Source organism: Lithobates pipiens, unplaced genomic scaffold (assembly GCF_037356315.1).
Source record: "Lithobates pipiens isolate NorthernLeopardFrog02 unplaced genomic scaffold, aLitPip1_a1.2 Scaffold_23, whole genome shotgun sequence".
Taxonomy (NCBI): Eukaryota; Metazoa; Chordata; class Amphibia; order Anura; family Ranidae; genus Lithobates; species Lithobates pipiens.
The window spans coordinates 172803146-172821678 of NW_027507785.1; the positions used below are offsets into that span (position 1 = coordinate 172803146).

General features: G+C 44.4%; 1 protein-coding gene across 1 annotated transcript in view; it reads right to left on the minus strand.

Moving 5' to 3' along the window:
• Nucleotides 1-18533, minus strand: part of OLFML2B (olfactomedin like 2B) — a 372183-nt gene that overhangs the window by 139327 nt on the left and 214323 nt on the right. The window contains exon 5 of the mRNA XM_077452619.1: nucleotides 11044-11254. Within this exon, the coding sequence (XP_077308745.1) occupies nucleotides 11044-11254 (211 nt within the window). The remainder of the gene's footprint in view (nucleotides 1-11043; nucleotides 11255-18533) is intronic.

Sequence of the window (18533 nt, forward strand, 5' to 3'; positions counted from 1 at the left end):
GCTACTGTAGCGACACTAATGCAGCGATCAGAAAAACGATCGCTTAGTGACACTGGCAAAAGGGGGTGAAAGGGTTAACTAGCGGCAATCAGGGGGTTAAAACCATTATTGGGTAGTATATCGGGGTACCTAGCGAGATAAAAACCTGGCGGTGAACCTAAAAAAATAACTAGCTACCTAGCGACACATGCAGCGATCAGAAAAATGATCGCTTAGTGACACTGGCAAAAGGGGGTGAAAGGGTTAACTCTAGGGGCAATCAGGGGGTTAAATCTTTATTGGGGGGTGATAGGGGGCTACCCTGGACCTAACACTAACTGTCCTGACAGTTTTTACTGTCACAACTGACACTGAATGCATTGATCAGTAAAGAAATGATCAATGCAATCAGTGACACTGTGACTGGGGGGGGGGGGGGGGCGGGGGGGGATCGGGGGCGATCGGGGGGGGCTCGGGGGGGGGGGGGTTTGTGTGCCTGTGTGTACCTACATGTCAGTGTAGTGTTGGTGCACACTTACTATTAGTCTTCTCCTCGTAGTCCGGTCAAAAAGACCGCCCCGAGGAGAATGACATCACTTCCTCCTTCCTGTGTAAACAATACACAGTGGGAGGAAGCTTCTCATTGGTCAGGAGCGATCCAGAGGGGGTGGCCAAAAACCAACGGCCATCCCCTCATCACGGAGAGCTCCTGGAGCGAACCGGACCGTCGTATCCAACGGGAGGGGGTCCGATCGGACCCCCCACCCGCTGGAAGGCAGGCACGTACATTTACGTGATTGTGCCTGCCTGTGCCATTGTGTTGACGTACATTGGCAATACGGTGGTCCTTAAGTGGTTAATATCTCTCAGAAGAAGTAAACCTGTGTATACTGATTACATTTAATTTAATCATCCTCTAGTTGTGTTAAATTGGTGGGGGGTGCTCTCTGTATGCCCTAGCCTCTTTGTATGCCCAGCCTCTCTGTATACACCAGCCTCTCTGTATACACTAGCCTCTCTGTGTACCCAGCCTCTCTGTGTACCCAGCCTCTCTGTATACCCAGCCTCTCTGTATACCTTAGGTATACCTTAGCCTCTCTGTATACACTAGTCTGTCTATATACTCCTAGCCTGTCTATAGACTCTAGCCTCTCTGTATACACTAGCCTTTTCGTATACACTAGCCTCTCGGTATAGGGGCAGGGCCAGGGGTGGGGATGAAGAAGGCACCAGGGGTGTGGCTAAAGGAGGCCCCGTCAGGTGGGCTGTACAGGGCCCCATGATTTCTATCAGCAGCCCTGCAGGTGGGGATGGGGTCGAACCACACTAGGTGTGTCAATTGCCCGGCTTGAGATCGAATCAGTTTTCTCTGGTGGCACACAGAGAACAGGAGGAGCCCAGAGTGCTGGCAGGGGACCCCGGCAGAGAAGGATCGGGGACTGCACTGTGCAAAACCATTGCATAGAGAAGGTCAGTATAAAATTCCATTCCATTTTTTTATAGCTTTTATTTTTACAATCACTTGAATTGTGGCGAGTGTGGAGCTGGACAAGGAAATGTTAAGAGCCACATGGCTGTGGGGTTAGGAAAGATTGATTTCAGCTAGGGATGAGCCGAACACCCCCCGGTTCGGTTCGCACCAGAACTTGCGAACGACCCCCGCGTTCGGTACGAACGTTAGAACCCCATTGAAGTCTATGGGACTCGAACGTTCGAATTGGAAAGTGCTAATTTTAACGGCTAATATGCAAGATAGTGTCCTAAAAAGGGTTTGGGGACCTGCCTCCTGCCTCAGGGGACATGGGTCACTGCAAAAAAAAGTTTTAAAAACTGCCGTTTTGGCGGGAGCACTGATTTTAATGGCGATTAAAGTGAAAAAAAAAAAGTGAAATATTCCTTTAAATATGGTGCTTGGGGGTTGTCTGTAGTATGCCTGTGAAGTGCCACGTGTTTCCCGTGTTTAGAACAGTCCCTGCACAAAATGACATTAAACGGAAATAACACCATTTAAAACTGCTTGCGGTTTTAATGTTATATCTGGTTCCTGCAATATGGTTGAAAATCATTGAGAAACATGGCATGGGTAGCCCTCCCTGCCCATTACCAGCCTATTTGGGTCTTGTACGCATATTAAAGGGAACCCCGTACCCATATTAAAAAAAGGAAATGCGTGTGGCCCCCAGGCCCTATATACTCAGAACAGCAGTATACAGGCGGTGCAAACAAGACAGGGACTGTGTAGGTTTGTTGTGTTAAGTTGAATCTGTTTGTCATTTTCAACCGGTACATTTTTAAAGTGTAGCTCCAGTCAAAAAAACTATCTTTAAGCTTTTTGGAAAACATAGGGAAGGGTTATCACCCCTGTATAATTTGTTTTGTCGTCCATCTTTTTTCATCTCACTTGCTGCTGTCTCCTTGCGTTTGCAAGTAGGAGATGTTTGTAAGTTGGATGTTTGAAAGTAGGGGCCTGCCCTATATTATAGCGGTATGTACTGGGTACAGAGCACGCAGACAGCACGCACTATCTCCTAACACTACTGACTGCAAGCTCTATTATTAACCACTTGTTAGCCCAATGTTTGCATAAAGTGAAAGATGAGGTTATGCTGAGTAAATAGATATCAAACATGTTACTCTTCAAAATTGCACATGCCCGTGGAATGGCGCCAAACGTCGCTACTTAAAAAATCTCCATAGGCGACGCTTTAATTTTTTTTTTTTTACTGGTTACATGTTTTGAGTTGCAGAGGAGGTCTAGGACTAGAATTATTGCTCTCGCTCTAACATTCTCGGCGATACCTCACATGTGTGGCACATGCGAGCACATGGGGACATGGGCGCTTTAATTTTTATTTTATTTTTTTATTGTTCATTTTACTTTATTTATTTTAGTTTGACATTTTTTTCCCCAAAAATATATTTTTGATCACTTTTATTCCTATTACAAGAAATGTAAACATCCCATGTAATAGGAATATGGGGTGACAGGTCCTCTTTACAGTGAAATCTGGGGGGTCAATATGACCCCACATCTCACCTCTAGGCTGGGAAGCCTTTGATCGTACTGGCGAGTTGGTAGAAGCACCGGAGGGCGGTGAGGGGTGGGGGGCGTCTATGGCTGGGTATTTCAGGGTATCACCGAGTATGGCTGGGTATCTCTGAGTATGGCTGGGTATGGCAATTTATGGCAGGGTATTACAGAGTATTGGCGGGGTATTGGCGGGGTACTACAGAGTAATAGCAGGGTACTGCAGAGTATTGGGGGGTACTACAGAACTACAGAGTAATGGCAGGGTACTGCAGAGTATTGGAGGTACTGCAGAGTAATGGCGGGTACTGCAGAGTATTGGGGGGTACTGCAGAGTAATGGGGGTTACTGCAGAGTAATGGGGGGTACTGCAGAGTAATGGCAGGGTACTGCACTGCAGAGTAATGGCAGGGTACTGCAGAGTATTGGGGGTACTGCAGAGTAACGGCGGGTACTGCAGAGTAACGGCGGGTACTGCAGAGTATTGGGGGGTACTGCAGAGTAATGGGGGTTACTGCAGAGTAATGGGGGGTACTGCAGAGTAATGGCAGGGTACTGCACTGCAGAGTAATGGCAGGGTACTGCACTGCAGAGTAATGGCGGGGTACTGCAGAGTAATGGCAGGGTACTGCAGAGTATGCACTGGTATTGCAGAGTATTGGCAGGGAATTGAGGGGTTAAATTCGGTGAGCAGCGATGTGGGCACTGCAGATGCAGCCCACATCGCTGCTGACACCGATCTCTTTCCCCTCTGCTGTACCGATCGGTACAGAGAGGGGAGGGAGGAACAGGCGTCATAACATGACGCCGGTTTGTTTCCAAGTGATCACTCCGCTATGAGCGGCCGTTTACCGTGATGCGACCCGGCGGTCACGGATGCTCTCGAGTGCGCACACCTCGGGGCACGCGAGAGCAGAATTCTGGGAGGCCGTTAATTAACGGCCTCTCAGAGTTAAACAACCCCCCTGAAGCCGTTAATCGGCAATGGGCAGTTGTTAAGTGGTTAAAGCTAGATCACTAGCTATATAGGTGAGGTGAATATAGTGGTGTATACTGCAGTCAGGGCACAGACAAAAACCACTACACAGCAGCAAGATAGGAAATCAGCCAAAAACGATTGGTGTGTACTGTGTTGAAGGTACACAGAACACCCACTGCTTCAGATGCTAAGTAACACACTACACGAGGCCGCCTCAAAGGCGGCCTTATATAGTGTGGGGCGTGCACTACACAGCCTGAGCTATGATTGGCCACAGGCAGGATGCCTGTGGCCAATCATGGCTCTCCTCGCTGCCGGCGCTGCGATTGGCCAAGCATGCGGGGTCACAGTGCATGCTTGGCCAATCATGGGGCAGCAATGCACTGCGCCACCGCAGTGCATTGTGGTCCGCGCGCGCGTCACTCGAATTTTGACGCGAACGGCCCAAGCGTTCGGAATTCGCCGAACGGCCGAACAGCCAATGTTCGAGTCGAACGTACGTTCGACTCGAACACGAAGCTCATCCCTAATTTCAGCCAGGCTAGAAAATTCCCAAAGCCCCAACTTTGCAGTGTAAAATGTAGGTAGTCCCAGGAGATAAGATCAGAAACTTTGTGCATGTTGAGAGATATTCAGCGGCGGCTGGTGAAGTTTTAGGATGGGGGGGGGCGCAAGACCCCGCCACTCCATGTTTGGCCCCTCTCACTTCCCATAAGCCACACCCCTTATAGAATCCACATATACCAGGCTGCACATTATACACAGGGCTCTGTACATCATATATCAGGCTGCACATTATACACAGGGCTCTGCACATCATATACCAGGCTGCACATTATACACCAGGATCTGCATATCATATACCAGGCTGCACATTATACACCGGGCTCTGCACATAATATACCAGGCTGCACATTACACACAGGGCTCTGTACATCATATACCAGGCTGCACATTATACACCCTGCTATGCACATCATATACCAGGCTGCACATTATACACAGGGCTCTGCACATCATATACCAGGCTGCACATACAACGGGCTCTGCACATCATATACCAATATATATTGTGAGGGGTTAGCTCGGCAGCGGGTGTGTGTGACCCCCTGGATGGGTTCACAACACAAAGTCAGGCACAGCAGACAGCGGTGTAGGTTAAAAAAACAAAAGATCCGGTTTATTTATGCTACATGCAGTGATACATATAACAGCCAAACAAAATAAAACAAGAAAATAAATCCTGGTCAGCTTGACCTCTAACTACACACGTAGACTCCCTGTCTAACAACTGGGTGCAGCCTTGTGCTGTACCAGTCCCTGCCTTTGTTGTAAAGGTTTTGCCACACAGGCGTTAACTCACCGCACAGTACAGGTGACACACTCCCCAGTCTATACAACACAAAACTGGTTCCAGGATGGAGCATCTCCCTATGCATGCTGGGGTTTTTTGTAGAGGTCTTAATGAGCCCACTTACTACAGCTGGGCTCATTAACTCTTCCCCTCTAATTGTAAAAGTCTGCATAAAGCCTGAATCTAGGACACACATATTTCCCATCCTGGATACAACCAGGTGATTTTACCTGCGTGCTGCCACATACCCCCCCCTCTTGTTTCAACCTTGGGGTTGTAACACAAGCAGCCAGACACGCATGTATCCGAGACAAAGCATCCACATTCCCCATTTTAACACCAGGGCGATGCTTAACTGTAAAGTTAAATTCCTGTAGGGCCAGGAACCACCTATTTACCCTTCTATTGGTCTCCTTGTTTTGAGCCATCCACTTTAAAGGAGCGTGATCAGTCACCAGGTCAAAGTGCCTACCTAGCAGATAGTACCGAAGGGAATCTAGAGCCCACTTCACTGCTAAACATTCCTTCTCAATCGTGGAGTAATTTACCTCATGGGACTTCAACTTCCTGCTGAGGTAAATGACTGGGTGCTCTTCCCCGTTCCAGACCTGGGATAACACTGCTCCTAACCCAACGTCTGATGCATCAGTTTGTACCGCGAAGTCCTTAGAGAAGTCTGGTGAGTACAACACTGGCTGGCTACATAAGGCTGTTTTTAAGGACTGAAATGCTTCTTCAGCCTCTGGGGACCATTTAACCATGACCGACTCTTTCCCTTTCGTCAGGTTGGTGAGGGGCACAGCCTGAGAAGCAAAATGGGGAATGAATCGTCGATAATAGCCAGCGATTCCCAGAAAGGCTCGTACCTGTTTCTTGCTGTTGGGACGTGGCCAACTCTGTATGGCCTCGACTTTATTGACTTGGGGTTTTATCACCCCCCTCCCAATAGTGTACCCAAGATATTTGGTCTCCTCCTGTCCAATGGTACACTTCTTTGGATTGGCAGTAAACCCAGCTTCCCGGATAGAGTCTAGGACTGCTTGTACTTTTGGTAAATGTGAGACCCAGTCTGTGCTATGAATAATCACATCATCCAGGTAAGCTGCAGCATATTTCTGATGGGGCCTCAGAATCTTATCCATTTTCCGCTGGAATGTTGCCGGTGCATTCTGTAACCCAAACGGCATTCTCTTATATTGGAATGCCCCATCTGGGGTTACAAACGCAGTTTTCTCCTTGGCCGACTCGGCCAGGGGAATTTGCCAATACCCTTTGGTGAGATCAAGAGTTGTCATATATCGGGCTGTTCCCAGCCGGTCAATGAACTCATCTATACGCGGCATGGGGTAGGTGTCAAATTTTGTAACTTTATTTAATTGTCGAAAATCGTTACAAAACCGCCAGCTCCCATCAGGTTTGGGCACTAGTACGATAGGACTGGACCAGTCACTCTGGGACTCCTCTATCACACCCAATTCCAGCATCCTTTGAACCTCCCCACGTATTGCCTCCCGTCGGGCCTCTGGTATTCTATAAGGTTTTAGTTTTACCCTTTCTCCTGGCGGGGTGATAATGTCATGCTCTACGCCAGATGTTTGTCCTGGCAGCTCAGAGAAAATCTCTTTGTTACGAAGTACAAACTCTTTAACCTCCTGTTGTTGGGCTTTCGATAAGGTGTCTGCTATTCCAACCTCAGGAACTAAGCAATCAGGCTGTACTTGTGACAAAGTCTCTGCGACTAGGGATTCCCTATCCCTCCAGGCTTTCAGCAGATTGACGTGATAGATCTGCTCCGGCTTTCGCCTTCCTGGCTGTCTAACCCTGTAGTTCACCTCACTCATTTTTTCAATTACTTCATATGGACCTTGCCATTTTGGCCAGAAATTTGCTTTCAACCGTAGGGACTAGCACCAAGACCCTATCCCCCGGGGAAAAAGTACGTGTCTTGGCCCCACGGTTGTACACTCTCTGCTGTGCTAACTGCGCTTGGGTTAAATGTTCCTTTACAATTGGCATTACCTGTGCAATTCTATCTTGCATCAGGGCGACATGCTCAATCACACTCCTGTGAGGAGAACTCTCATTTTCCCAAGTTTCCTTGGCGATATCCAGCAGCCCTCTTGGGTGTCTCCCATAGAGCAACTCGAAGGGTGAGAAACCCGTAGAGGATTGGGGTACCTCCCTAATGGCAAACATCAGATAGGGTATTAGACAATCCCAATTCTTTCCATCTCTATCCACCACCTTCTTTAACATTTGTTTTAGGGTTTTGTTGAATCTTTCAACCAACCCATCTGTTTGGGGGTGATACACAGATGTACGCAATTGCTTCACTTTGTACAACTTGCATAATTCTTTCATAACCCGGGACATAAAGGGTGTACCTTGGTCCGTAAGCAGTTCCTTACAAATACCCACGCGGCTAAAAACAAGAGATAGCTCTTTGGCTATGGTTTTGGCCGAGGTATTTCGAAGAGGAATTGCTTCCGGATATCGGGTGGCATAGTCCAATATAACCAAAATGTACTGATGCCCCCTAGCGGACTTCATTATCGGACCTACCAAATCCATTGCGATCCTTTCAAAGGGGACCTCAATGATAGGAAGAGGTACCAGCGGGTTACGGAAATGTGGCATAGGTGCCGACTTTTGACACACAGGGCAGGAGGAACAATAATTTTCTGTTTCCTTCATGACCCCAGGCCAATAGAATCTCCGCAATACCCTCTCTCTGGTTTTTTCGGTCCCCAGATGACCTCCCAGAATGTGCCCATGGGCCAATTCTAACACCAACTTCCTGTAAGGTTTGGGCACCACAAGTTGCTCAATGGTTTCTTCTGCCCTTTGAGCCACTCGATACAGCAGGTCCCTTTCCACAGTGAAGTACGGGTAAGTGCAAGTCTTATCTGGGTTCACTAACTCGCCATCTATTTTCACCACATTTTCCCGTGCCTTTATTAGGGTGGGGTCTTTTAACTGTTCTGTGGCAAAATTTTCCCTGTGAACCTCAAGATCCGAAAACTCCACAGACGGCATGTTTTCAACTGAGGATGTTGGCTCCTCCCCAGTTTCTCCAGTTTCCCCCGCCAATACCGACAAGGGAAATTCAGGAGAGTCCTCACCACCCCCAGAGGAATTCTGGTCATCTTCCTGGTTTATAGGGGCACCAGTGGGGGGCTCAGGACAATCCCAGAGTTCCCAGAATTTTGGAAAATCCCTTCCCACAATAGCATCATGTGGTAAGTGAGACACTAACCCCACCTGATGAGAGAGGTTAACTTTGGGGGTCTCAAAAAACACTGAAGTTACAGGATACTCTCGGGTGTCCCCATGGACACAAATAACAGCCACCCTGTTCTTCCCAGAGACCTCTGTAGTAACTAATTCAGCTTTTATCAATGTTACCAGGCTACCTGAATCTAGCAACACATCAACATGTCTACCATTAATACACATTTTACATAAATGTCTCTCAGGTCCCCGAATGGCAGTGCATGCAACTGTCGCAAACAGCGACTGACGTCTCTCCCTTATAAAGTCACATTGCATAGGCTCATCCACAACTGGGCAATTGGCTGCAATATGTCCCTCTTGCCGGCAGCGGTAGCAAATAATCTTTTTCGGTGCCTCTTGCAGCATGGGCTTCCTGGGCTGCTCCCGCCAGACCTTAGGTAGAACTCCCACCCTCTCACTCTCTCCACCCTCACCCCTTGGAGTCATCTTACCCGTCACTGGGGATGATCTGGTCTTAGGGGGGAAAGTCCGTGAGTCCCTGGAAGAGGTGGTCAGGTTCTCTGTAGCCAAGTACCTCTCAACCAGATCCACAAGTTTATCTGCATTTTCTGGGTCTCCATGGCTTACCCATTTTTGGATGGCAGTAGGAAGAGCTCTCAGGAAACGATCCATAACAACACGTTCCACAATGTTTGGTGCAGCCACTTCCTGCTCAGGTGAATGAGATCATACATTTGAGACCTGGGAGGTTTTCCAACCTGAAAAGTCCAGTTATGCACACGCTGAGCCCGGACGGCCAGGGTGACACCCAGCCGTGCCAATATTTCTGCTTTTAGCACCACATAGTCTTTTGCTTGGTCAGGCTCTAGGTCATAATAAGCTTTCTGCGATTCCCCAGTTAACAGAGGGGCCACCAGTCCAGCCCATTGCTCCTTAGGCCACTTTTCCCTTTCAGCAGTCCTTTCAAATGTGGTCAAAAACACCTCCGGATCATCCTCTCCAGTCATTTTTGTCAGTAAACGGCTCACACCAAAGGATGCGGTATTATTGTAACCACTTGCTTCATTGGTCTGCGGACGTTGCTGTATTAATGTCTCTATTTTCTGTTGAAAATTCTGCTCTTGCTTCTGCAACAGGTCTATGAAGCGGGCTTCAGATCGCTGCTGGGCTTGTTGCTGAGCTTCCAAACTCTGCTGGTGAGCCTTCTGCTGATTTTCCAAACTCTGCTGCAAAGTTGCATTTATCTGCTGCTGGGCTGCAAGGCTCTTTTGTAAACCTGCATTTGTTTGCTGCTGATTTGCATTTGCTTGTTGCTGGTTTGCATTTGCTAGAGCCAGCTGTCTCAGTATCTCCTCCATGCTGGCCTTAACAAAAAAAAAAAGTGCCAAAATTCTCCACCAACTGTGAGGGGTTAGCTCGGCAGCGGGTGTGTGTGACCCCCTGGATGGGTTCACAACACAAAGTCAGGCACAGCAGACAGCGGTGTAGGTTAAAAAAACAAAAGATCCGGTTTATTTATGCTACATGCAGTGATACATATAACAGCCAAACAAAATAAAACAAGAAAATAAATCCTGGTCAGCTTGACCTCTAACTACACACGTAGACTCCCTGTCTAACAACTGGGTGCAGCCTTGTGCTGTACCAGTCCCTGCCTTTGTTGTAAAGGTTTTGCCACACAGGCGTTAACTCACCGCACAGTACAGGTGACACACTCCCTAGTCTATACAACACAAAACTGGTTCCAGGATGGAGCATCTCCCTATGCATGCTGGGGTTTTTTGTAGAGGTCTTAATGAGCCCACTTACTACAGCTGGGCTCATTAACTCTTCCCCTCTAATTGTAAAAGTCTGCATAAAGCCTGAATCTAGGACACACATATTTCCCATCCTGGATACAACCAGGTGATTTTACCTGCGTGCTGCCACAATATATATATATATATATATATATATATATATATATATATATATATATATATATATATATATATATATATATATATATATATATATATAATGTATTATCGTCAGATCGTCATAATCTGGGACTTGTCATGTGTCCCAGAAGACTTCAAGAGGGAGGGGGTAAGACAAGCGTCTCATCGCCTAAGGCGACCAGACCGGAAGTGGGAGCGGTACCTATCAAAATCAGGTACCCGCTCCCCCCCCCCCTCCTCCCCAAAAGCTCAGTTTCACAAACAGGAGTCAGGGAGGAGGCCTTAAAGTGGAACTTCCCCTTTTGATGGAGCTCCGCTTTAAGGAAAACATTTTAGACATATTTATTATTTATTCAGAAAATAATGCTTTCCAGAATAATATGTACTTTATTTGTGAACCTTCTTTTAGTTGTACAATATGCTTTAATGATCATATTGCATATGCAGTTGACAAATATTACAAAATTAAAAATAATATATGGCTAAAATAAGACTACTAGGCACAAAAGTTACATCAGTTCTCACTTACGCAACTCATCCATGTCACTGTCATCTTCTGTATCTTTTGCCTTGTAAAATGTTACACCTCGGACAACAGGCTTTTGGACCGGTTTTGATCTCACTTTAATTTGACGTGAAGTAATTGGCCACCTTTGAACTTGCTGAGGTGGTGGAGAATGGGGCTTTGGATCTTCAGCTTTTGCCTGTTCATCTCTAAGAAACCTTTCTTCATACTTTTCCTAATGCACATAAGAAATACGAAGAAGCAATCAATCAATTGATCAGAACATTTAAGTTAACGAGTTGTAAAGGGGAAGGTTTTTTTTATCTTAATGCATTCTATGGATAAAACAATAATGCTCCCAATCTAAAAGTCTCTGGTCCGGCCGCACCTGGAGTATGTTGTCCAGTTCTGGAAACCAGTCCTCAGAAAGGTTGTACACCTACTATGTAACTATGTAGGTTTACCCACTTTATGACCGGGCCATTTTTGCAATACGGCACTGCGTTATTTTAACTGACAATTGAGCAGTTGTGCGACGCTGTACACAAATAAAATTGATATCTTTTTTTCCCACAAATAGCTTTCTTTTGGTGGTATTTGATCACCTCTGTGGTTTTTATTTTTTGTGCTATAAACCCAAAAAAACAAAAATTTTGAAAAAAAACAATATTTTTTATTTTCTGCTATAAAACACATCCAATAAAAATGTAAAAAATCACATTTCTTCATCCATTTAGGCCAATATGTATTCTGCTACATATTTTTGGTAAAATCCCAATAAGTGTATACTGATTGGTTTGCGCAAAAGTTATAGCATCTGCAAACTCTGGGATATTTTTATGGAATTTTTATAAATTTGTATTTTTTTACTATTAATGACGGTGATCAGGGACTTATAGCGGAACCGCGATATTGCAGTCCACAAATCGGACAATGAGTGACACTTTTGACACTTTTTTGTGGACCAGCGACTCTAATACAGTGATCAGTGCTAAAACAATATGCACTGTCACTGTATGAATGACACTGGCAGGTGAAGAGATTAAACTCAGGGGTTATCAAAGGGTTATATGTGTTCATTGGGTGTGCTTTCTTACTGTGTGGGGAATGCTTTAACTGTGGGAAGACAGAGATCCGTGTTCCTGCTTACCACAAACACAAGATCTCTGTCTCTCCTACTAACAGAATGTCTATCTGCCTTGTTAACATAGGTAGGCTGATGTTTTGCCTCTCTCTCGGGAACGATCGGTGGGTCCCAGCGGACATTGGGTTCACCGGACCCGCTGGTTGGCTCCTGCTGTGTCCAATCAGGTATGTGATTTTGTGCAGGAGAGCCACCACCCTGCTGTACATGTACGTTGGGCGGTCGCCAAGTGGTTAATGATGACTAATCTGCAGGGAAGGAAATATCTCAGGGCAGTTTTGTTTAGGCCTGGTTCACACGAATGCGATTTCAGATGTGACTTGAGGTGCACATAATTGCATGACATTGAAAATCACATTGTGTTGCTCATTCACATCAATGTAGCACAGCACAGTGTAATTTTGAAAAAGGGTGCTTGTACCACATTCGTGCAATTTCAGGGTGATTTTGGTCACATAAACTTCAATAAAAATGCACCAAAAAATGCATGTACATGCATTTTGATGCATTTTTGTAGGTTGTTAAGGAGCCAGCACCCACCAGTGCCCTAACAACCAGTAACTTATCCCTCCTGTCAGCTGGGTAATGCCAGCTGATAGCAGAATGTAGCAAAGGAGCCTGTAAGTGAGAAAACAATCTGCCCAAAATCCATACCAGGCCCTTCAAGTTGTATTTTATTAAGCTAAAAAGCACTCACATTTGAGAAGGAATCAAACAACACAATGGGGCTGATTCACAAATGCTTTGCGCCATGAGTTGCGGCGCACGCCGATGCGCAACGGCCGTTTTCGTATTCACAGAGCATTTGCGCCTGTAACACAATGCAATTCCCCATTTACTATTAACATGCCGGCGCATGGGAGGCAGCGATCCTTGCGCCGCTATAGACATGGCGCACGCATTATTCAACTCAGAATTAAAATAAGGTGGAAATGCCAATATTATGGAGGTGATGTGGGTGATGTGAGGAAGTCTAGTATAGTTATAACTGTCCAAGGTCAATTTATGCACTGTGCTTTGGTTCACTGTCGGCAAAATCTTAGTAAATGTCAAGCCATATAGATGCATTTGCATAAGTTGAACAGGCACACCTCTCAACTTGACTTTTTTTTTGCGCTGGTTCACTTCTATGGTTTTTTTAAGACACATTTGCACACATGTCATGTTAGCATTAAGAAAAAAAAAAATTAAAAAAAAAAATGCATGGAGGTCCCCCGAAATTCCATACCAGGCCCTTCAGGTCTGGTATGGATATAAAGGGGAACCCCACGCCAAAAAAAATGTAGTGGGGGTCCCCCTCAAAATCCATACCAGACACTTCAGGTCTGGCATGGATTTTAAGGGGAACCCGCACCCCAAAAAAATGGTGTGGGGGTCCCCCTCAAAATCCAGTGCAGTCGCTCTAAATCTAAGGGGTAGATTTGAAATAAGGGGAAGCTCTGCTGATTTTAACATCCAATAATTGTGCAAGCTAAAATGCTGTTTTTATTTTCCTTGCATATCCCCCTCGGATCTACAGCAACTTTACTTCCAAGTGCACTTTCAGTGCAAAGTGGAGTTTCCTTTAGTAAATAACCCCCATAGATTTATTACATGAGACATATTTGATTGGTTTATTATAATTATTTCTAATTATTTTAAATTATTTATTTTTAGAATGTTTTCCCTTTTCACTTTTTTGCCCTAGACAAATGATGAATTGAGATTATGGATCACCAATTGGTGCCACTAAATGATATGTAATATTATTTATTTACATTCATTTATTGATTGGGTTACATGTTGCACGTTACATATTGAGAGCTAGAGCTTTACCATTTCTATATTAAGCAAATGATCCCCACAGCACATTTAAAATCTGCACACTACCCAGTGGCCAGCAGTGAAGAACATGTTGTCTGAAAGGATGCCAGGGATGCGTTCTTTTATTCTGGCTCATCACTCGTCATCATTTACACTTGTAGTCTCTAAACTCAATGCATTGGAATAGTTGGCTATCTAGGGGGGTACTGAGAAATCAGAATGACACAGGCATAAAGGGAGTAAATGCAGATGCAGATCTCTAAATTGTTCCTAAGGTACTTCTCGCTGCCTCTGAGTAAATTATCACTAGCAGCCTCTGCAGTGTTAAAAAAGATTTATGATGTTGCAAAGTCGTTTGTTTCACTATGAATACTCAGGGGTAGGCAACCTTTTGAACATAGTGTGCCTAAAAATGTTTTCGAAATTAAAAGGGTCAACTATATAAAAATAAACGTCAACTTCACTCTCAATCATGAAAAAGGAACTACAGTGCCTTGCAAAAGTATTCACCCCCTTGGCTTTTTTTCGTGTTTTGTTGCCTCACAACCTGGAATAAACATTAATTGTTTGAGGATTTGCATTTAATTTACAGAACATGCCCACAACTTTGAAGCTGTTTTTTTTATTTTATTTTATTGTGAAGCAAACAACAAATAGGACAAAATGACAGAAAAAAATCAATGTGCATAACTATTCACCCCCCTAAAGTCAATACTTTGTAGAACCAACTTTTGTGGCTATCACAGCTCCAAGTCGCTTTGGATAAGTCTCTATGAGCTTGCCACATCTTACTACTGGGATTTTTGTCCATTCCTCCTTGCAAAACTGCTCCAGATCCTTCAGGTTGGATGGTTTGTGCTTGTGAACAGCAATCTTTAAGTCTGACCACAGATTTTCTATTGGATTGAGGTCTGAGCTTTGACTAGGCCATTCCAACACATTTATATGTTTCCCTTTAAACCACTCAAGTGTTGCTTTAGCAGTGTGTTTGGGGTCATTGTCCTGCTGGAAGGGGAACCTCTGTCCTGGCCTCAAATCACACACAAAGTGGTACAGGTTTTGTTCAAGAATATCCCTGTATTTAGAACCATCCATCTTTCCCTCAACTCTGACCAGTTTCTCAGTCCCGAATGCTGAAAAACATCCTCACAGCATGATGCTGCCACCACCATGTTTCACTGTGGGGATGGTGTTCTTTGTGTGATGTGATGTGTTGGGTTTGTGCCAGACATAGCGTTTTCTTTGATGGCCAAAAAGTTCACTTTTAGTCTCATCAGACCAGAGCACCTTCCTCCATACATTTTGGGAGTTTCCCACATGCCTTTTTGCAAACTCAAAACGTGCCATTTTTTAATGCTGAAAGTAATGGCTTTTTTCAGGCCACTCTGTCATAAAGCCCAACTCTGTGGAGCGTACGATTTATTGTCGTCAATGTACAGATACTTCAGTCTCTGCTGTGGAACTCTGCAACTCCTCCAGGGTTACCTTAGGTCTCTGTGCTGCCTCTCTGATTAATGCCCTCCTTGCCCGGTCCATGAGTTCTGGTGTTAGGCCGTCTCTTGGCAGATTTGCTGTTGCGCCATGTTCTTTCCATTTGGTTATGATAGATTTGATGGTGCTCCTAGGGATCATCAACTATCTGGATATTTTTTTATAACCTAACCCTGACTTGTACTTCTCAACATTCATTGTCCCTTACTTGTTTGGAGAGTTTCTTGGTCTTCATGGCAGTGTTTGATTAGTGGGGCCTCTTGCTTAGGTGTTGCAGCCTCTGGGGCCTTTCAAAAAGGTGTGTATATGACAGATCATGTGACACATAGATTGCATACAGGTGGATATACTTTCAATAATTATGTGACTTCCGAAGGTAACTGGTTGTGCCAGAGCTTTTTATGGGCTTCATAACAAAGGGGGTGAATACATACGCACATGCCAATTATCAGTTTTTTATTTCTGAAAAATTGTTTTATGAATATATTTTTCTAATTTTACTTTACCAACTTAGACTATTGTGTTCTGATCCATCACATATAATTCAGATAAAAAAAAAAAACATTGAACTAAAGGCTGTAATATAACAAAATAGGGTAAAAAGTCAAGGGGGGTAAATACTTTTGTAAGGCACTGTACCTTAGTGAAAGTGGTGAAAATTCACTTTGCAAGGTATATCAAACTATGTGCAAAGAAAATAAGAAAAAAGGATTTTGCTTGCTCATGGCTGGATGGCTGAAGGCAGCACAAATTCACCCTATTCATGAATCTAAGTAAAAATTATCCTGCAAAGTAAAAATTTTATTTGCATAGTAAGCATGCTCTACTCCTTTAATAAATCAGTCATGACATATTTTAATGTCACAGCTAATTAAAACACTCTGTACCATTGCTAAAATAGTCTCCTACTCAAAGTAGGGCAGCAATTAAAAAGGTTATACTTTTCATTATAAAAGTTTTATAACAATAAGGGAAATATATACGACCAGATATTAATTAATGGCACTAGTGAAACAGAGAGGAGCTCCTGGAGGATAATAAAAAAACATGATAAAACTGTGGATGTACCAATATTTGTCAGCACACACTTCAGTAACTATAATAATGTCCTGAGTATAATACGGTAATGTGGTCCTGAAAAAAGAATGTGTGCTAGTAAGATGGAGGACGCACAGAACTTTACTTGCTGTACACCTGCAGGTATTGTGGGGTGCACACCAAAATTAAAGAAGTTATGATTGGCGGTATCTGTTAACGTTACTCCAAGACGCAGTTTATTAATTGTAGCATAAAAAAGGTTTATGTAAGAATTTGCTCCACATGTCATTTCTAATATGTTGGGTGCACCATCAGGCACCTCCGTACTGGATTAGGGACATTTATGTGGGGTCAGAATGTTTGTGCATCCCATCTCTCCATTACATACCACCACTTTCAAAATGTTTATGCAGGGTCATGACTTTCTGTTTTATGGTATGAAAATGGTCTTTTCTCAACTTAGGGTGGAGATGTTCATAAAAGATTGCTTGAATGGGAAGCTCAGTGTATATTGAGAATTCAGTCTAGGATGACTGGGCACAATGTGGCATGTTTATTGGTTTAAAATATTTCCTTAACTTGCTACTTCTCTTTCTTTTAATTTTGGTCTTCTCTGTCTCTATATATTTTGTGAAGTATAAACTTTTTAATTGCTACCTTGCCTTGTGTGGAAGGCTTTTTTAACAATGTTGCAAAGTGTTTCAATTAGTTATGACTAAGGCCTTTTACGCAAAAATGAAAGCCTGTTACACTGTATGGAACGATCTTCAATAAAGAATTATCAGAGGAAAATTAGAGTGCCAGTAATTGTATTTGCATGCTTCTCAACAAGGCTCCTGGAAGAGAGATTTTCCTTGCACACCATTGGGTGTTTTTTGCAAAGTTAACTTCATCAAATTCATTAAGCTCTGGGCAAATTTGCATGCAAAGTGTACTTTTCACTTTTAGCTGCTGTCTTGTCAATAGAAAGTTGCTGTTTTTGGCAGGGCTTTCTCTAAAAAAAAGCGGTCTGTTTGTTTGTTTTAGTGTGTGGTATTTAGGGGGTTTTTTCTTTGGGAAAGTGGAGTTATTATTTTTTATTTTATGTAATAGGCCCTTTTTTTAAAGAGGAGCTGCACCTAAAAAAAAAAATATTAAAAGCCAGCAGCTACTAATATTGCAGCTGCTGACTTTTAATAATATCACACTTACCTGTCCCAGGTTCCAGCGATGTCGGCGGCAGATGACGAGCGATCGCTCGTCTCGCTGCAGCCACCGCCGCCATCCTCTGTCAGGGAATCGGGAAGTGAAGCATGAGGGCTTCACTACCCGGTTCCCTACTGCGCATGCGCGAGTCGCGCTGCGCTTCTCTTATGGTCCCCCGCTGTGTCTCTGGGAACTGTGTGTTTCACAGAACACAACGGGGGGGGGGGGGGGGGCGGAGCGATGCGGGGGTCTGCGGCGGTCTGGCCGGAAGTGGGTGCAGTTACCTGGATTATTCAGGTAACTGCACCCCCCTCCCCCCTGAAAGGTGCCGATTGTGGCACCGGAGGGGGGGAGGGATAATACTAGCGGAACTTCCTCTTTAGGGTGAAGAACCGCTTTAACCACTTCACGCTGACGTGACACATATTTGCAGCCTCATGGAAGTGGGCTGCATATACAGTATCTAACATTTTTTTGAATATTTTATTATATTATTATTATTTTATTACTGTGCAGGAGTTATATAGCGCCAACAGTTTGTGCAGCTTTTTGCAACATGGGGACAGACAGTACAGTTACAATACAATTCAATACAGGAGGGATCAGAGGGCCCTGCTCATTAAAGCTTACAATCTAGAAGGGAGAGTCAAGTGGAAAAAAGGTAATAGCTGTGGGGGATGATCAGATGGAGAAAATGAAAATACAGTTGTTAGGTGTGGGTAGGATAGGCTTCTCTGAAGAGGAGGGTTTTCAGGGATCATCTAACAGCTAATAGATTAGAAGATAGTCGGACAGATTGGGGTAAGGAGCTCTAAAAGATGGAGAGGCTCTGGAAAAGTCCTGGAGGTGAGCA